Genomic DNA, 20614 nt, shown 5'->3' on the forward strand with positions numbered 1-20614 from the left:
GACACTCTAAAAGGAGCTATATCTAAGATCACAGACCCACTCAATTAATATGTATAAGGCAATCTTCCCAAAAGTCACATAACTGAAATGCTTTTGTTAGGATACATGATACTTCAATATTTGATTAACAATGAGAAATAGTAAGCTGTCATCTGGCCTTTCTCATGAAAGAACTTGAGAAGATGATGATATACAATTGAAACAGCAAAATGAAGACCACGATCAGTTTATAAACCAGTCACCATAAGAAATTAGAAGTCAATTATAAAAGAAAAGGCCAGCCTGGTTTTCCCAGAAAGCAAGAAATGTCTCTTGCTGTCCCAGAAAGCAAAGAAGCACTTAAGGATTAATGGATCAAATCAAAATGACACTGAAACCAAAGCTCCTACTAGTCAACTTGTGGACAGTTGAGCATCACAAAGAATAATCACTGCATTTGAATGTAAATATTGGATGAATAAAAATCTGCAACTCCACTCCACCTTTAAATTTTCAGGGGAGAGAAATGTACCTTTGTGTTTAGTGATGAAAATACAGATGATAAAACCGTAAAGAAAATCATTGAAGTGATTATCACAGAAACCAAGGTGGTTATTTCTAATAGTAGAATGGGAAAAAGACTGGGCTAGGAGCATGTTGGTACTATCCTAGACCTGGGTAGAGTTACACAGGCATTCTCCTTAAAATTATTCATATATGTTATTTAGGCTATTAAATATCTTAAAAGTATTTAAAATAAATCAGAATCTTAATCAGTCATAATGTAAAACTAGCAAAGAAGAATTGGGATCTGCAGAAAAATTATCAATAAGTAATGAGATACTTCCTTTCAATAAAGTTCCGTCATACTGTCTTACACCCCTTCACACTGTTCCATCACTGTTTGCATCTACCCAGACCAGGATATCATGTACTTGAGGACAAAGTCCTTGTCTTCTGTGACCTAAGCCCTCAACACCTAACGGAGTGTCCAGCATGTGGTGGGTGCTTTATAAACACTCAGTGGATGAATTGGTGAGGGAATGAGCAGACAAAGGAGCACATAAATGCAAGAAGCATAAAGCAAATTCTCTTCCAATACATTCAAGAGCTTTAAGCCACACACATTAAGCGGCAACCAGCACAAATACATTTAAATGGAAAATAGAGTTCACTTTTTTAAATTATCATCTCTGACTATTAAAAATAGTATCAAAGAAAACATAACATTATTAATTTTCCCTCAATCAGGATATAGGAGGGTATTAATAATACAGATGAATATAATAAAAATAAACCTATACACAAAATAGTCTAGTTTTTTGTTACTATTTCTAAAGACATTTCAGGATCTTAGTGTATACTAGGGTCATCAGTAAAAACTATGACTATAAAATGCTATAAATATAAAATATATGAAAGACTGAACCAATCTGTACTGAACTCTGTATATATAATAGATCCTACTTTAAATTTAATTCTTTATGTCAGTTTTCCTTTCTTTTTATTTCTTTTATTAACCATTTAACAAAAATGAGTCGGAATAAAAATTAGTTATTTAAACTTTTCCTCTATTTCTCTTATATACATGGAAATTTGTCATAACTATTGTTTTCATCTAAGGAATAATGTTGATTTTTTTTTTTTTTTTTTTTTTTTTTTGTCTTTTGTCATTTTTGAGACAGGTCTTGCTACATTGCCCAGACTGGTCTTAAACTCCTAGACTCAGGTCTCCTATCACCTCACCCATCCAAGCAGGTATACACTACCACACCTGCCTCAGAAATAATATTTTTTCTTTTTTTTTTTTTTTTTTTCGGTACTGGGGATCAAACTCAGGGCCTTGTGCTTGTGAGGCAAGCACTCTACCAGCTGAACTATCTCCCCAGCCCAGAAATAATATTTTGATTGAAGAGCACAATCATAAATGAAAGCATGAAAGCACATTATAAGTTTGTTAAACATCCTACATTTATATTTCACCTTATAGAACCAAATTTAAACTTACATGTAGAAACATCTCTGATTAGGCATAATTCTTGACTTTTTTTTAACTTCAGACTCTGACAATAAAGCATATGCAGGGCTGGGGATGTAGCTCAATCCCTAGCACCAGACCAAAAAAAAAAAAAAAAAAAAAAAAATGCATATGCCAACAATAGAATTAATTGTTCCTTACAAATCTTTCTTCCCTTGAGCAAACAGAACATAATAAACCATTGTTTTAGGGACATCTTCCATGTTTTTGTTTCTTTGACTATATTTTCTCTTTTAAAAGAACAAAGTGGAGAAACTAACTCTCTAGACCAGGACTAAAGGAAGTGGCTGCATGTGTCTTTGAATTTAAGAGATTCACCTGGTGCTTCTGCCATTGCTGACCCCCTAAGAACCTAAGGCAGAGAAAAAAACAAGAGCAGGACAAAGGATAGCCTCAGGGGGCTGGGGTTGTGACTCAGTGGTAGGGTAGACAGCTTGCCTAGCATAGGTGAGGCCCTGGGATTGATCCTTAGCACCATATAAAAATAAATTAAAAAATAAAGAAAGGTATGGTGGCCTTCTACAACTAAAAATATTTTTAAAAAGGATAGCCTCAGGACTTCCACAGGCTCCACTTCTCCAACATCTCTGAATTAGATAAACCTAAGTTAAGGTGAAACAATTATTGCAGAAAATTACCATAAGATTTCTTAAAACAAAATATGCAAATATGACTTGTATTAAAATGCAAATGCCTTTTCATAAAACATTAATACGTAACCTACCTTAAAACAAATTTATTTCTCCTTTTCTTTCTTTCTTTTTTTCAGTGCTGGGGATCAAACCCAGTAAACCTAGTGCATGCTCAGCAAGAGCTCTACCACTGAACCACAACACAGATCAAGTTTCCAGTTTTTCATCCTTGAGTGCCAGGGATATGGCCAGGCAAATAAGAGTGCAATAACTGGGAGATCCAAGATGGCGGTATAGAGGGAGGCTGCGTTCCTTGTCGCTCTGCAATGCCAGATTCAAGCAGAGGATATCTATTTCTCCGTGAGGCAGTTTTTGCTGCTTATCGATCCCCTGCTCTTTACCCCATTTGTCCGCTATGTTGACCTGCAGTCTGCCAGCATATCGAGGCCTTTTTTGAGAGCAGATTGCTCACTGTCAGGCGTCTATCATCCGCCATTTGCCTGCCTCTCGCCTGTCCATCGCCTGCCTTGCCCCTATCCATCACCCAACGCTTGAGGTTCACCTCCGGATCGTCCGACAGCTGCCAGCAGATTGATCGCAGACCGCCAGTGGAGAACCAGCTGCCTGCTGCTGCCTGGAAGTTCACAGTCACAGTACCTGCAGGTATAATTACATGAGGCTGCCGCCATTTTGAGACAACAGCCAGGCCCTGTAGGACCCCTGGCCGGACTGACTGAGTCCCGTCTCCAGGATCCCTCAGCCTGACCAATCACTCCCTGCCTCTGGGGCCCCCACATCAACTGACTGCGCCCTATCACCGGGACCCCAGACCGACTGATTGCACCTGGCCTCCAGGATCCCACAACCACACCAAACACACCAGCCCTCCAGGACCCCTGCCAGACCAACAGCATTCTGTCTCCAGGACCTCCAACTGACCATGTCCACCCCTGAGCTGCAGCTCCCCATTTGCCAACACATTTGGAAGCCAGAGCAGCCATCTTGGATAATACTGGAAGCCGTAGCTCCGATCTTCGGGTGGGGCAAATCCCATCCTGCGACGCCTGCTGGAGGCTTGAAGCTCATTCTCAGGTACCTCTCATACATCAGGCTACTGAACACTGGGAGGTTTCATTACAATATGACTATTATACAGTAGATTTTCTTTTTTCTCCTTTTTAAAAAAAAATTTGAGTTTTTTATTTCTTTACGTTTCTTGCTTTCTTTTCCTTCTGTTTACCTGTTCCCTCAGAGTCGCTTTCTCCCTTATTTACATGATGTTATTGTCCCCATAGGGGTTATTTGGTCTAGGATTGCATAGTGTCTGGTTTGGGCACTGGTAATATTGATCTCCCCTTAAAGAAAGGGTTTTGGAAACCTATAGGGCCACTATAAGCCTATAGGGGAAAATTTGCAATACCGCAGATCTGCAGTGCTAGAGGGGAAGATACATGAACAACATGAAAAAACAAGGGAAGAAAATGATCCAAACAAATCTAGGTTCTATAGTAATAGAATCCAATGACAGTATGTTGGTAGAAATGTCAGAAAAGGACTTCAGATGATACATGATTAAGATGATTCGCGAAGCAAAGGATGAGATAAGAGAGCAAATGCAGGCAATGAATGATAATACCAATAAGCTGAAAGAGCACCTACACGAAGCAAAAGATCATTTCAACAAAGAGATAGAGATTCTCAAAAAAAACCAAACAGAAATCCTTGAAATGAAGGAGACAATAAACCAAATAAAAAACTCAATGGAAAGCATCACCAACAGACTAGACCACTTGGAAGACAGAACCTCAGACAATGAAGACAAAATATTTAATCTTGAAAATAAAGTCGCCCAAACAGAGAAGATGGTAAGAAATCATGATCAGAATCTCCAAGAACTATGGGATATCATGAAAAGACCAAATTTAAGAATTATTGGGATTGAGGAAGGCACAGAGATACAAACCAAAGGAATGAACAACCTATTCAATGAAATAATATCAGAAAATTTCCCAAACCTGAAGAATGAAATGGAAAATCAAATACAAGAGGCTTACAGAACACAAAATGCACAAAATCACAACAGATCCACAACAAGGCACATTATAATGAAAATGCCTAACATTCAAAATAAAGATAGGATTTTGAAGGCCCTGAGAGAAAAACATCAGATTACATATAGGGGGAGACCAATACAGATAGCAGCAGACTTCTCAACCCAGACTCTAAAAGCTAGAAGGGCCTGGACCAACATATTTCAAGCTCTGAAAGAACATGGTTGCCAACCAAGAATCCTATACCCAGCAAAACTAACCTTCAGATTTGAGGATGAAATAAAATCCTTCCATGATAAACAAAAGTTAAAAGAATTTACAAATAGAAAGCCTGCACTACAGAATGTTCTCAACAAAATATTCCATGAGGAGGAAATGAAAAACAACAATGGAGGTCAGCAAAGGGAGGAACTACCTTAGAGAAAAAACACTCAAAGGAGAAACCAAGCCAACTTAAAAACCAAAAATAAGCCAAACGACTGGGAATACAAATCATTTCTCAATAATAACCCTGAACGTTAATGGCCTAAACTCATCAATCAAAAGACATAGACTGGCAGAATGGATTAAAAAGAAAGACCCAACAATATGCTGCCTGCAAGAGACTCATCTCATAGAAAAAGACATCCACAGACTAAAGGTGAAAGGATGGGAAAAAACCTACCACGCACATGGACCCAGTAAAAAAGCGGGGGTTTCCATTCTTATATCAGATAAAGTGGACTTCAAGCCAAAGTTAGTCAGAAGGGATAAAGAAGGACATTTCATACTGCTTAAGGGAACCATAAATCAGGAAGACATAACGATAGTAAATATTTATGCCCCAAACAATGGTGCATCCCTGTACATCAAACAAATCCTTCTCAATTTCAAGAATCACATAGACCACAACACAATAATTCTGGGCGACTTTAACGCACCGCTGTCACCACTAGATAGATCTTCCAAACAAAATCCAACCAAAGAAACCATAGAACTCAATAACACAATCAATAACCTAGACTTAATAGACATATATAGAATATTCCATCCATTGATGAGCGGATACACTTTCTTCTCAGCAGCACATGGAACCTTCTCGAAAATAGACCATATGTTATGCCACAAAGCAGCCCTTAGGAAATGTAAAAAAATAGAGATACTGCCTTGTGTTCTATCAGATCATAATGGACTGAGAGTAGAAATCAATGACAAAGTAAAAAAAGGAAATTACTCCAACACTTGGAGATTAAATAATATGCTATTGAATGAACCATGGATTACAAAAAACATCAGGGAGGAGATTAAAAAATTCTTAGAGGTCAATGAGAATGATGATACAACATATCAAAATCTCTGGGACACTATGAAAGCGGTACTAAGAGGAAAATTCATTGCATGGAGTGCATTCCAGAAAAGAATGAAAAGTCAACAATTAAATGACCTAACATTACAGCTCAAAGCCCTAGAAAAAGAACAGAATAACAGCAAAAGTAGTAGAAGTCAGGAAATAATTAAAATCAGAGCTGAAATCAATGAAATTGAAACAAAAGAAACTATTCAAAAAATTGACATAACAAAAAGTTGGTTCTTTGAGAAAGTAAACAAAATAGATAAACCCTTAGCCATACTAACAAAGAGAAAGAGAGAGAAGACTCAAATTACTAAAATACATAATGCAAAAGGAAATATCACAACAGACCCCACTGAGATACAGAACATAATGAGAAGCTACTTTGAAAATCTGTATTCCAACAAAATAGAAACTACCGAAGACATTGACAAATTTCTAGAGACATATGCTCCTCCCAAACTGAACCAGGAGGACATACACAATTTAAACAGATCAATATCAAGCAATGAAATAGAAGAAGCCATTAAAAATCTACCATCCAAGAAAAGCCCAGGACCAGACAGATTCTCAGCCGAGTTCTACAAGATCTTCAAAGAAGAACTCATTCCAATACTTCTCAAAGTATTCCAGGAAATAGAAAAGGAGGGTACCCTACCGAACTCATTCTATGAAGCTAATATCACCCTCATACCCAAACCAGGAAAAGACACATCAAGGAAAGAAAATTTTAGACCAATATCCTTGATGAATATAGATGCTAAAATCCTTAACAAAATAGTGGCAAACCGTATCCAAAAACATATTAAGAAAATTGTGCACCACGATCAAGTGGGGTTCATTCCTGGAATGCAAGGATGGTTTAACATCCGTAAATCAATAAACATAATCCATCATGTCAATAGACTTAAGGATAAGAATCATATGGTTATTTCAATTGACGCAGAAAAAGCATTTGACAATATACAACACCCCTTCATGCTCAAAATACTAGAAAAAATAGGGATAGTAGGAACATACCTGAATATTGTAAAGGCTATTTATGCTAAGCCCATGGCCAACATCATTCTTAATGGAGAAAAACTGAAACCATTCCCTTTAAAATCAGGAACAAGACAGGGATGCCCTCTTTCACCACTTCTATTCAACGTTGTCCTCGAAACTCTAGCCAAAGCAATTAGGCAGACTAAAGAAATTAAAGGGATACGAATAGGAAAAGAGGAACTTAAGCTGTCACTATTTGTGGATGACATGATTCTATATTTAGAGGATCCAAAAACCTCCTCCAGAAAACTTCTAGACCTCATCAATGAATTCAGCAAAATAGCAGGCTATAAAATCAACATGCATAAATCTACAGCATTTTTATACGCAAGCGATGAAATAGCTGAAAGGGAAATGAGGAAAACAACTCCATTTGCAATAGCCTCAAAAAAAATAAAATACTTGGGTATCAATCTAACCAAAGAGGTAAAAGATCTCTACAATGAAAACTACAAAACAATGAAGAAAGAAATTAAGGAAGATTTTAGAAGATGGAAAGATCTCCCATGTTCTTGGATAGGCAGAATTAATATTGTCAAAATGGCCATACTACCAAAAGTGCTATACAGATTCAATGCAATTCCAATTAAAATCCCAACGATGTACCTCACAGAAATAGAGCAAGCAATCATGAAATTCATTTGGAAGAATAAGAAACCCAGAATAGCTAAAGCAATCCTTAGCAGGAAGAATGAAACAGGAGGTATCGCAATACCAGAACTTCAACTATACTACAAAGCAATAGTAACAAAAACGGCATGGTATTGTCACCAAAATAGACAGGTAGATCAGTGGTACAGAATAGAGGACACAGACACAAACCCAAATAAATACAGGTTTCTCATACTAGACAAAGGTGCCAAAAATATGCAATGGAGAAAAGATAGCCTCTTCAACAAATGGTGCTGGGAAAACTGGAAATCCATATGCAACAGAATGAAAATAAACCCATATCTCTCACCCTACATAAAACTCAACTCACAATGGATCAAGGACCTTGAAGTAAGACCAGAGACCCTGCATCTTATAGAAGAAAAAGTAGGTCCAAATCTTCAACTTGTTGGCTTAGGATCAGACTTCCTTAACAGGACTCCCATAGCACAAGAAATAAAAGCAAGAATCAATAACTGGGATAGATTCAAACTAAATAGCTTTCTCTCAGCAAAGGAAACTATCAGCAATGGGAAGAGAGAGCCTACAGAGTGGGAGAATATCTTTGCCACTCATACTTCAGATAGAGCACTAATTTCCAGAATCTATGAAGAACTCAAAAAACTCTACACCAAGAATACAAATAACCCAATCAACAAATGGGCTAAGGAAATGAACAGACACTTCACAGAAGAAGATGTACAAGCAATCAACAGATATATGAAAAAATGTTCAACATCTTTAGTAATAAGAGAAATGCAAACCAAAACTACACTAAGATTCCATCTCAACCCAATTAGAATGGCGATTATCAAGAACACAAGCAACAATAGGTGTTGGCGAGGATGTGGGGAAAAAGGTACACTCATACATTGCTGGTGGGACTGCAAATTAGTGCAGCCACTCTGGAAAGCAGTGTGGAGATTCCTTAGAAAACTTGGAATGGACCTACCATTTGACCCAGTTATCCCACTCCTTGGCCTATACCCAAAGGACTTAAAATCAGCACACTACAGAGATACAGCCACATCAATGTTCATAGTGGCTCAATTCACAATAGTCAGACTCTGGAACCAACCTAGATGCCCTTCAATTGATGAATGGATAAAGAAACTGTGGTATATATATATACAATGGAATATTACTCAGCTATAAAGAATAATAAAATTATGGCATTTGCAGGCAAATGGATGAAATTGGAGAATATCATGTTAAGTGACATAAGCCAATCTCAAAAATCCAAAAGAAGAATGATCTCACTGATAAGCGGATGATGATACTTAATGGGGGGTGGGAGGGGGACAAGAATGGAGGAAGGAGGGACTGTATAGAGGGAAAAGAGATGTGGGAGGGGTGGGGGGTGGAAGGAAAAAAATAATGGAATGAATCAAACATCATTACTCTATGTAAATATATGAATATGCAAATGGTATGCTGTTACTCCATGTACAAACAGAAACAACATGTATCCCATTTGTTTACAATAAAAAATAAAAAATAAAAAAAAGAGCGCACTAACTGAATGAGCCCTGCACAGGGCTGCTATACCATAGCCCTCATAGAGGGGTATCACAGTGTGTTTCTCTGCAAAATCCCATAGCTCTATAAGAGTAACTTCACTAAAGTTCCTCCTAGCTACCATTCACACAACTGTAACCAAGCCACCAGGCAGCAATGATATGTATGACCCCCTTCCTAACCTCAAAATATGGCACTGCTTCTTGCTGTCCATGGATTCTTATCCTATGTATTCCATGGCTGTTTCCTCAGAGGAAATTCAAATTGACCTTCATCCTCTACCAGTTTCCAGGATGAGTCTTGAACCTTTGAAAAACTTTCATTGTAATAAGTAGGATATTAACTTTTGCTTCTTTGCAGTATATCTAGCATTAGTACTTCTACCTCATGTTTCGGTCAAAACTGTTCAATTTTGGACAAAATAAGAGTTAACTGAGAATAACATGGTCACACTCCATGCCTGAGAATTGTGACAGTTAATGCTCATGAGACAAGGGTGTACAGTACAATCTGCCACACCAGCTCTCACTGGCTGAGATGTGCCAACAAGTGAAGTATGAGAGAATATACATATATTCACAGTGTGTGGTAACAGATTGATATATCCATAAAAAGGAAAATATTTCAGAGACAAAGAGCAACAAGCCAGCTCTGCGCAGCAGATTGTATCACCTGGGGATAAACATGTATCTTATCTCTCACTTTAAAACAAAGTCTTTACTATAAAACAAATACAGCTATTAGAGAACATGTTTCCAATTGCTCAATTTAGATCTTTTACCTTACAGAGATTTTACAAGATTGGGTATCTTATAAAAACAAGATACCCTATATCTTAACATTCATTGTCATAAACTTAAATTACATTAATGTTTAGGGAATCCAATTCACTGTAGCTGATTAAATTCCCTGTTGCTGATCTATTTTGCTACCACCAGTAGACAGTTTAGCAAAATTCAATACTTTGACACCTGAAAGAAAAATAGCAGTGACCTCTGATGGTCTAATCTTTAATATGTCTCCTAATCATTGTGAAAACTGAAAACAATTTCTACATAAGTATGTAAAAATTGTAAATTGCATTACAATTTTCACTGCTACACATTACTAGTACTGACTGTATCTAGAAAATTATATTTTTGACTCATTTGATAAATCTGTAACAAAAATATACAGCAATCTTCTCAAGCATAAAACAGCTTTTTTTGGTATTCCCCTTGGAAAACTAAAAAATAGTATTGATTATATTAAATAATAATTATTTTATTTATAATTTAAATAATGTGTTCATAAGTGTACTATAATCTTAAGATTTCCCTTAAAAAAAAAAAGCAGGTAGTGCTAAAGGACATTTACAGATCATATTAAACAATCAAATGAAAGAGAGTGTGTCTGTAACAAGGCTATACTTTCAAAAACTAACGAGAAAGCAGAACACTTAACTAAACCAATAATATAAGCATTCAGGTACAGGAGTTTGACTCCAACCTGCTCAGCTCTCATCTATCCTTATGAAAGGACTGACTCCAGTTTTGTACAATATCTTTCCTCCCATGCACATCACAGAGGAATTTTATTATTTTTTTTTTATTTTTCAGTGGGTTGGTTGGGGCACTCGGCCATTGAGTCACATCCCCAGCCCTATTTTGTATTTTATTTAGAGACAGGGTATCACTGAGTTGCTTAGTACCCCACTTTTGCTGAGGCTGGATTTGAACTAGTGATCCTGCCTCAGCCTCTTGAGCCACTGGAATTACAGGCATGTGCCATGGTTCCCAGTCCACATTTTAAATATGTGCCAACTGAAAGAAGATAGACATAGGAACATATATTATATGAAAGATGTTATATATTATATTGCTTCTAAAAGAAATGTCCAGAAAAGGCAAACTTAGAAAGACAGAGAGTAAATTAGTAACTGCTTGTGCTGGGGATAGGATTAGAGATTAAGTGTAAAGGGGGATAAGAAATCTTACTGGAGGAATGAAGTGTTTTAAAACTGATTTATTGTGATTATTGCACCACTTAGTAAAATTACAAAAAATCATTGAATTGTATACTTGAAATGAGTGAATTTTATGAAACATGAAATATACTTCAATAAAATTTTTAAATCAAAATTATCAATTTTATGCAATAAATAGGTTCTCAAAAGTCTGTATGTTACATTTGGGGTTATATTTAATAAGATAATCATAAAAAATAACACTATCAAGAAAGAAGATGTAACAGATATGGAATAAATTTTAGAAATTATTTTCTATCAGATAATAAGGCTGAAATTTTCCATGATGTGGACAATTGCTTGAAAAAATATAATTTCCCAGGTTGGCTTAGGAAAAAGTAGAAAAGCTGAATGCATCCATAACCATCAAAGAAACTATTTATCAAATATTAAACTATTAAAAATTTCCTAGAATGGTCAGGATAGAAATAATGATGTTTAAACCTTTACATATATACATCCACATGTAAAATATTTACATTTGAAACATATAAACATGCATAAATATATTAGGTCTCAACAGTATTATCTGGTGAGAATAGCATTTTTGTCTTGGTTCTTTTGGTAGTAGGAATAGAATGTTGACCATAAGAGCTAGTCTTTTTCACGTTACCAGCTGAAACAGTACATATACTTTTTATGTGTGTGTGTAATATGCATGTGCACTTAGATATATAAATTTCCATACTACACAAGAGAATGTTTCAGGAAACAGTCTGTAAACACACACAAAAAAATCATTTTAAACATCTTTTTAACTTTTGATGTAAAACAAAGATAGTAATAATCTCATTTATGATTATAAATATAAAAATTCTAAATAATATAATAGCAAATTTATTTTAACAGTAATAGAGTACCTGGAGAGAATGAATCTTAAAATTTTAAGCAAAAAACAGTCTTAAAATGCAATATTTTGCAGCACTCTACAATGGAAACTAAAATTTGCAACTGAGTATCCTTCACTTTTTTCAGGACTGGTCTCTATGGTATACCCTGGGAGTTCTCCAAACGCTTGGGAAAGCTTGAACCAGTACAGAAAATCAATTACACTTGCCTCAAGGTGTTAATTGCAGAGTTGTGTCACTACAAGCTTGTTGTTTGTCAGTTTTCCCTATTCCTGAAAACTACTCGCTGTCCTTTTCTGAGCATTAGATAAGAAAACAAGGAGCCAGAGCTTAAGCATGAGAGCTATGTGATTGGATCTATTCTTCACCTCATGATGGAAGACTGTGACAAGGAAACACATTTGGCAATAAGGACTTCAGACATGCCACATGTGTTATGGTTTAAAGTTGAATAAGCCATGCTTTGGGAAAGGTACTGTCAAGCTACAGGAGTCAGATCATAACTCTGAGAGTAACAGTCCATCCTCACTTGCTGAGGAAGTATGTCCCCATTCCTTTTCACCCTGAGACAAGATGCAAAGTGCCTTGAATGAAGAAAAGAAAGGGCTTACCCTTTTCTCTACCTGGCTCTGAACAGAGGATCTGCTCTCCCAGTGAGGACACTGCCCCCCCACAAGAAGGCCTGTGGATGTGTGTGAGTGCATAGGTTCCTGAAGTAACCACTGTGGCAAAGGTTACCAGTCATCACTGGTGAAGGGCAGCTGTACCCAGAAAAGCAGCTGTCATATGGTCTCTGCAGGGGATCTATCAGTGGCAGACATATAATGGCAAGATAAAAGGCTAGAGACCAAATCTCAAAAATAGTTAAGGAAAACACTTGGGGATGAAAGTAATTTACAGCAGGAAGGTCAGAAGGATCTTGTGCCATAATAATTTAGATAAAAACAGTAAGTGTGACTCCACTTTAAAGTCACAAGTGAAGAGGCCAGCGAAATATAGGATATCCAACATGGTACAGTTTATTCTCTGCAGTTGAGAATAATTTTTAATAGTGGAAAACACTGATATAACAAATCACAGTAACAATCGAATAAGAAAATTCATAGGCTCACTTTAATTGAACAAGGCATTTAATAAAATCAAATAGTCATTCCTTTAAAACTTAATAAACAAGATGCAGGATACTGCACTAACATAATAAAGACTCGCTCTTGCAAACCAGTAATCTACATTCTCCCTAATGAATACTAGAGATATCTCTGTTTCTAAAAAAAACTAGGACAAAATTACTATTATCACCAAATTATATAGTTCAAAAACTTTTAGAATAAGCATTAAGGTGGAAAAATAGTAGTAAAAAGTATTATTTTGAAAATAAAAGAACTCTCATGATTTGCCATTCACATTGTTGTCAAGCTATAATATCATTGTCAAATCCAAGAGAAACAAAGAAAAGCCATTAGCAATATTTAGAGCATTCAATAAGGTACAATAAAAGTGGCTTCCTATATGACACCAACACCTAATCACAAAATATGATGGAAAATGTCACATCCACAATAGAAGCAAAAACAAATACAACTTCCAGGAAAATCTTCTTCATAAAATGTGCAGGGCCTATAAAAGCAAAAATACTAAATTTTACTGAAAGATATAAAAGAAATCTTACATTTTTAAAAAATACACCATGATGTTGTTTAGAAAGACTCAATGGTGTAAAAAAAAATGCCCTTTTTTACAAATTAAAAATAGGTTTACAACAGTCCAAAACATTTCAAAGGGGAAGGGCCGAGATGCTGTCAACAGAGCAAAATAAGATAAAGGATGTGGCTCTCTGAAAAGGACAATATTCCACTGAATTCAGCAAGTGGGCCTTTTCAAAGTCGTGATCTTTTTCAGAAGGTTGTTCTTATGTGAAAAAAAAAAAAAAAAATGAACTTTCATCCAGTCATACCCTTGAATTGTCAGGAAAAAAAAAAAAAAATTCAACTCAAGCAAAAATTTCTCCATACTGGGAACATCCAGGGTCTATTTTCTCCAGTAAATGATACATGGAATTCTCAACAGCACAGGAGGTTCAGCATCTTCCATTTATTTCCAGGTCAACCTCTCACTGGATATTTTGAGTGGTTATGATGAGCCTGTTGAATTTGAGGAACCTCTCAATGATCTATCACAAAGTGAACTAAAGAGAGAGCCAAACTTGATGGTGGAATATAAACTTGGTGTACTGTAATACAACATGCTTTTCATAAAAACAGGCTACATCTTGTGTATAGTTGTGGGTTTTGTTGATGCTATTGTTGTTTTGTTATTACAATTTGATGGACACAGTATTAAAATGTTGATGCATGAAAATTTTTGCCTAAATAATATCATTGGCCACTTGAAATTATTTGAATCTTTGGTTTGTGGTCATGCTACAATCAAAAGCATTAAAGGCAAATGACTTTAAAAACTCCAAATTTATATTAAAATAGAATATAAAATATTTATATTCTATGTCTTTAAAAAATGTTTGCTCATGAATATTATAAAATTGCCCGTAGGTTCCAATTAAACCTATTTTCTAGATATTCCACATATTTAATTTAAAAAAACATTATCAGTATCTGAGTCTGAAAACTTCACAGTAGCATCTTTCATTATGAACATCTGCTATTTATTTTGGTGACAACACTTCAAATTGAGAACATTATATTTATAAACAATTTTTTTCAGTATAGTCAGTTAATACTTATAAGAACAGTATTTGTTGTATTGATGCTATCTTAGAATTATACTGATAATTTGATTTTCATGTTGAAAAGTATAAAAAAGAAAGTGAATAACAAGAGGTTTTTCCATACCAGCTATTCAAACACATTGTAAAGTAATGAATAAATAGTGTGTTGATACCAGGCCCAAAATCAATGAATAGATCCTTAGAAGAGATTGCTTTGAAAAGAACATTAAAATATAGAATAACCGAATCTGATGAATAAATGATCATAAGCCAGTAAGGGAAGGAGTGAATAATGCAACAGAGTGTGGGGAAATCAATAGCCCCTGCTTAGACCATCATCCAAAGTCTTTCTGTTGCTGAGCTATTTTGGCTTATCTACTTTTCCCACTTCATTTAATAACCCTCTTGGCTCATTCTGCTCCACCTTCCTAAACCATCTTTCTGACTTTCAAACATGCTAAGCTCGCTCCTGCCTCAGGGCCTTGAGGACCATTTCCACTACCTAAGGGTCCATTATGTTCAAATGCCACTTCCTTAGAGATGGCTTATCCCTGAGAATCACTGCTAGAATAGCACCTTCATCCCCACACCAGGCACTGTATTAACAAGGCTGTCACTCTTCAAAATTACCTTACTTAACATATTAATAGTCACTCTGACTCCAAATGCAAGCTCCCTAAGAATGGGGAACTCATTTTCTTGTTTTTGAGTGCTTAGGGTCTAGAAAAGGTCTAGGCACTTAGTAGGTAGGAGCATAATGAATGTGTATACATGTGCATGTGTGCACACGTCTGTGTACACGCATAAGTGTGTAAATATGCACATACATATGTGAATATGTGTGTATATAGGTATGCATGTGTTTATGTATATACAAAATGAAAATAAGGATCACAAACTAGTCAACAGGAATTTGTCTTCTACACAATAATTTTGTAGTAAATGTACATTTGAATAAATATGCACCATAATGAATGTAGTAGAACAGCAAGATACTATTACAGATTTATTAATAACAGTGAGCGATCTATTGTTATTCATCATCATCACACATCATCATTTAATTATACTCTTATCCTCATCACTTATTTTTATCATCTTCATCAACCACACTGCAAATAGCATGTTTAAGTAAATGAGACTCAGAGCTAGCTTTTAATTCCAATTGAATTTATACCCTTTTCCTACTGCGATTCCTACTTTCCCTACAAATTCAAGGCCCCAGTGGAAAGCAAGCAGAGGTGACTAATTGGCAAATGATTCTCTGTAATGAGAGACCAGCCTGAACTTGCCCATTTGAATAGAAATTGGAGGTTCTTTGACCTTGTTCCAGCTTCTCTCCCACCTCTCCCACTGTCTCCACAACATCTTCCATTCTGCCTGGTCAGCCCCATCTGCCAATGTCTTATTCTAGTTGTTTTTCCATCCTCACTGTGAAATAAGAGGTTGGGAGCCTGCTATAAGGATTACAGAGTGAGAGAAAAACTGTATTGTTGGAACTGAAAGAAGATAATTGGGTGAGAATCTGTAAAATACAGTTAAAATTTGTGAGTAGGATTACTCAAGATCCAAGAGCTACACAACACAATCTCTTCTTTAAAAAACAGGCTATAAATGATGAGCTCTTTCTTTATAGTTTTCTTGTATGTTTGCATCATAAAATAACCACCAAAGTCCATGGAAAGGTGTGCATCTTTGTGGAGGGGTGTCCATCTGGCTTTTGTTGGGTCACTTTTAAGGATCAAGGGAAATATTTTTCAATTATTCTTTCATTGTTTGGGGCAGTTTACTGAATTTTTTAAAAACAGGAGAGATATCTACAGGAAAAGACTTGGCCTGAATTCCTCAGACTTTATAGTTAAATGTCTTTACTGAGTTCTTTTTTGTTCCCCTTGAGGAATGTTTCACAATAAAGCACAACACCCATCACTGACCTCTGAAAAGGTCCAAGGTAGCCTCAGGACTAGTTTGGTCAGGCCAAGCCATATGTTTGGGTTTATTAATATATCTGTCCTAAAGAGTGAAATTTCACAACTATGACCCCATAAAGGAAAATTGCTTCCCACCCTTTTCTTCATAACAGGAACCAGCTGTACTTTTTTGCTTTCACATTTTTTATCTTCCTCTGGTAGAGATTACAACCAAAGGTTGAACTCCATTATAATTTAGTTATGAATAATTTTGTTTACTGAACATTCTGAAGGAATATCATATAATAATACTCTTCCTTTCATTCCAATCTAAAAATAAGTATTATTGGATCCATTCTGCAACTGAAATCCAGTGATACAGAGACTTATTTAATTTTCTTCTAGTTAAAAAAAAAATCTACTTGTTCCACAGTATTAGAATTTCTTCATAAGGAGGGGGAAAATGTTTTTAGAGATAATGTTCAATTTTTACCTTCAAGCTCCTAAACCAATAGAACCACAATGAGGACAGATACTGAAACTATAAAATAAAAAATAAAAAGCTATCTCCTTACCACTTTTGTTTAACATAGATTCCTGGCCAAAAAAAAAAGCAATATATTACACATTTCTCACCCTAGACAAACTTCATTTATGCTATTATTTTATTCTCTGAACTTCTGGTAATTTCAAATTTGCTTTGAAATAAGAAAAAAAAAATGTCCAATACAAGTTCCTGCCAATATCTGGAAAAAAATTTTTGCTTCACCCTCAGTATTCCAAGCTTCATGCTCTGATAAGTATGGCCATATGTGTTTCTCCTTGAGAACAGAGAGTTTTGGGACCAAGATTTCTCTAAGGAAGTGAGGCAGTTTGGGCAGAATGAACATGAAGAATATCACTCTCTTGAGTACAAAAAGTCAAGGAGTTCCTTTGAGTCAGGAACCAGAAAACAAGAGGGCTATTCAATAGGAATAATGAATTTAAAGGAGGGATGGGACGGTCATTGAAATGGAGCACCTGAGGAACCAGACTTTCTGAATCATGTCTAGTAAGGTAGCCACTAGCCATACATAGCTATTGAACATTTGAACTGAGGCTAATCCAAGTAAAGAACACAATTTTTTATTTTTTTTCTTCATTAAGACAGGATCTTGCAAGGTTGCCCATAGGGCTCAAGCAATATTCCTCCTGCCTTCGTCTCCTGTGCAGCTGGAACAACAAGCATGTGTCACTGCACCTGACTAATTTTATTTAAATTAATTAATTTAAATTTAAACAGCCACAACAGCTATTCGGAAAAATTGTACATCCATTTTAAAAATAAACTGACAATCTTCAGTGTAGCTGGTCCCCCACTGTAGACAACTTAGGCTCCGATTCTCTTGGTCTACCTGTCTGATTTTCTGACCGCAAACTGTCTTCCTGAGCTGTTGTACAGATGCTTCTAGCAAATCTGTGGGCCAATGCTTCCAAGCCTGGAAGAGCTCTGGTTTCTCCCCATTTGCCTTTGATAGGAAATTGAGCAAAATTTTAAAAATTAGGTGAAAAAGACTAAATTCAGTGACTTATCAAACCCCCCTTCAGGTCTGGGAATGTAGCTCAGTGTTAGAGCACTTCTTAACATGTGCAAGTCCCTGGTTTCAATCCCCACTACTAGGAGAGGAAAAAAGGCATCTTCCAATATGAAATTCAAAGTAGATAAATGACTGTGGGAAGCCATCCTTATCTAGCAGAATCACACTAGGTCAAGCCTCATGAGGCAGAGGTCTGACTTCCCTGAACTGGCAGATAGGGAAGTCGGTTCCAGATTGCCAGGGGATATGTGGCGCTGTGGGAGTCGTTCCCTGTCTGCTTCTGTGATAATCCCCCTAAGAAAATGGCTCCCCTAACTCTGCCTCATTCTGTTCATCACAGAAGAAGCCCCTCCTGTTCCAGGCCCCTTTACCTGTATGACTATAAAATAAAGGAGAATTGGGCTACCCGATGTTGTTAGAGGCCAGAGCTGGTATGGCCAGTCCCGTCACACCCCCTCTCTTTTAAAAGGATTATTGGCTCTTGTGGCTTTATTGAGTAGATAAGCTTTGGGTAACTGATAAACAACCAGCATCATCCTCTGGCAGTAAACTCTTTCTCATCCATGCAGGACGTGGTTGAGAAACCCCCACAAAGGACTATTTCTAAAATCATACTGCAAATACAGAATATTTCTAGTACTCTAAACCCCAACATGCCCCTGTATCAAAGCATCTAATGAACACCAGGCATTATTTAGTATCACCTATCATGCAGTTAACTATCTGAATCATTAGTCAAAAAATTTAGTTTTATTTTTTTCTACTGTTCTTAAGAAAGACATTTCAAAACCCAAAGTATTATTTTCATATCTGTCATTCATAGGAAACTCAGATCACACTATTCTTATTTAATACTGAAATAACTCTTGCCCTCCAGTGTACATTCTTAAATCTGCTACAGCTGTGCAATTTCAAACACATATCTATTTCTTATTATTTGCCAGAATTTCTACTTTCTTGTCAATAGATAAAATAGTTTTAAATGAAGTACTAAATTGGTGTAGGAAATTAAAATATAGTAAGAAAAAATTTCACAGAAGGATAAGAAATCGGATTCAATGTGTTTCTCACACAAGTGAGGGCAGCTCAACAAACACTTACTGGTTTAATATGACATCGAGAATGAATGACGTTCCAAAGGCATCAACCTGGAAGCTTGCCTGGTCAACATGAGTCAACTGCAATATCAAAAAGATAAAAGGTGCTTATTAGGCAGTCACAGCAATCAGATGAGTAGCATTGCTTATGATTTTTCTAAAAGGTTTATAATATCACAAATGAGAGAACCAGTTCAACACGGAGAATAAAGGAAAGCATATTAAAGCCAAATTTGCACCTTCTTAGAAGACAAGCATTCACAATTATGAAGTGAACTACCACCCAATCAAGAAAGGTAAGTGCCCTACTTTTCTGCTTTGTCTTAAGTGGTTAAACATTCCATTTCTAAGAAGACTTTACTTCATTAATCTTAATCTATACTGAATGACTACCTGCTCTAAAATTAAGCTTTGTGCATTCAAAAATGGAAACATGCTTAATTCAAGAGTGAAGTAATAGGGTGGATATGGTCTATTTACAAGGAAGATATCTAAACCTCTATGAACCTTTTACCATATCTCAAATACATACTTTAGAAATAATATTTCAGTTCAAATTTACCAAACCTAATTTCACAAAGGTTTCCACATTTTCCTAAGAACAAATTTGAACCTCTGCACATCTAATGAAAACATCACTAATCAAAATTTTCTTGGCTAAAACTAATCAGTTTCCTATGTTATCCTACAAACTCCCAGAATGAATCACAGGGTACTCTAAAACTATATAGTGTTAACAATAACATAATAATAATACATTGAATGATCACATGTATTCATGGAATACATATTCAGTGAATATGTATTTAATGAAGGAAAAACCATCTATTCTTCCCTCCCCTGCCCCCACATTTGGGATCAAACCCAGGGCCTCACACATGATAGCAAACACCTTACCACTGAGCTATACCTCAGACCTTTTTATTTGAGACAGGGCCTTACCAAGTTGCTGAGGCCTTAAATTTGCAATCATCCTGCCTCAGTCCCCCAAGTAACTGGGATTACAGAGACCATGGCACCCTGCCAAAACTGTCTATTCTGTTTGACTCCCCAAATACTAACAGAAGCTCTATTTAAACAGCAGAACTATGAACTACTGGAATTTTTATGTGTTTCTATAGCATCTAATTTTCTGAAATAAACATATATAACTCCTACAAGGAGAAAAAACAAAACATTATTTTTAGGAAGATAAATTATCATAACAAC

At 36.0% G+C, this 20614-nt stretch overlaps 1 protein-coding gene across 17 annotated transcripts in view; it reads right to left on the reverse strand.

Annotated features, from left to right (window-relative positions):
* Positions 1-20614, reverse strand: part of ADAM22 (ADAM metallopeptidase domain 22) — a gene marked incomplete at its 3' end in the record, with an annotated part of 216953 nt that overhangs the window by 167122 nt on the left and 29217 nt on the right. For all 17 annotated transcript variants that reach the window (XR_013765860.1, XM_079151665.1, XM_079151666.1 and 14 more), the window contains exon 3: positions 19410-19486. Coding sequence is in view for 16 of the 17 variants with exons in the window: in XM_079151665.1 (XP_079007791.1) it covers positions 19410-19486 (77 nt within the window). The remainder of the gene's footprint in view (positions 1-19409; positions 19487-20614) is intronic.

The sequence above is a fragment of the Sciurus vulgaris genome (assembly GCF_902686455.1).
Source record: "Sciurus vulgaris genome assembly, chromosome: 8".
Classification (NCBI taxonomy): Eukaryota; Metazoa; Chordata; class Mammalia; order Rodentia; family Sciuridae; genus Sciurus; species Sciurus vulgaris.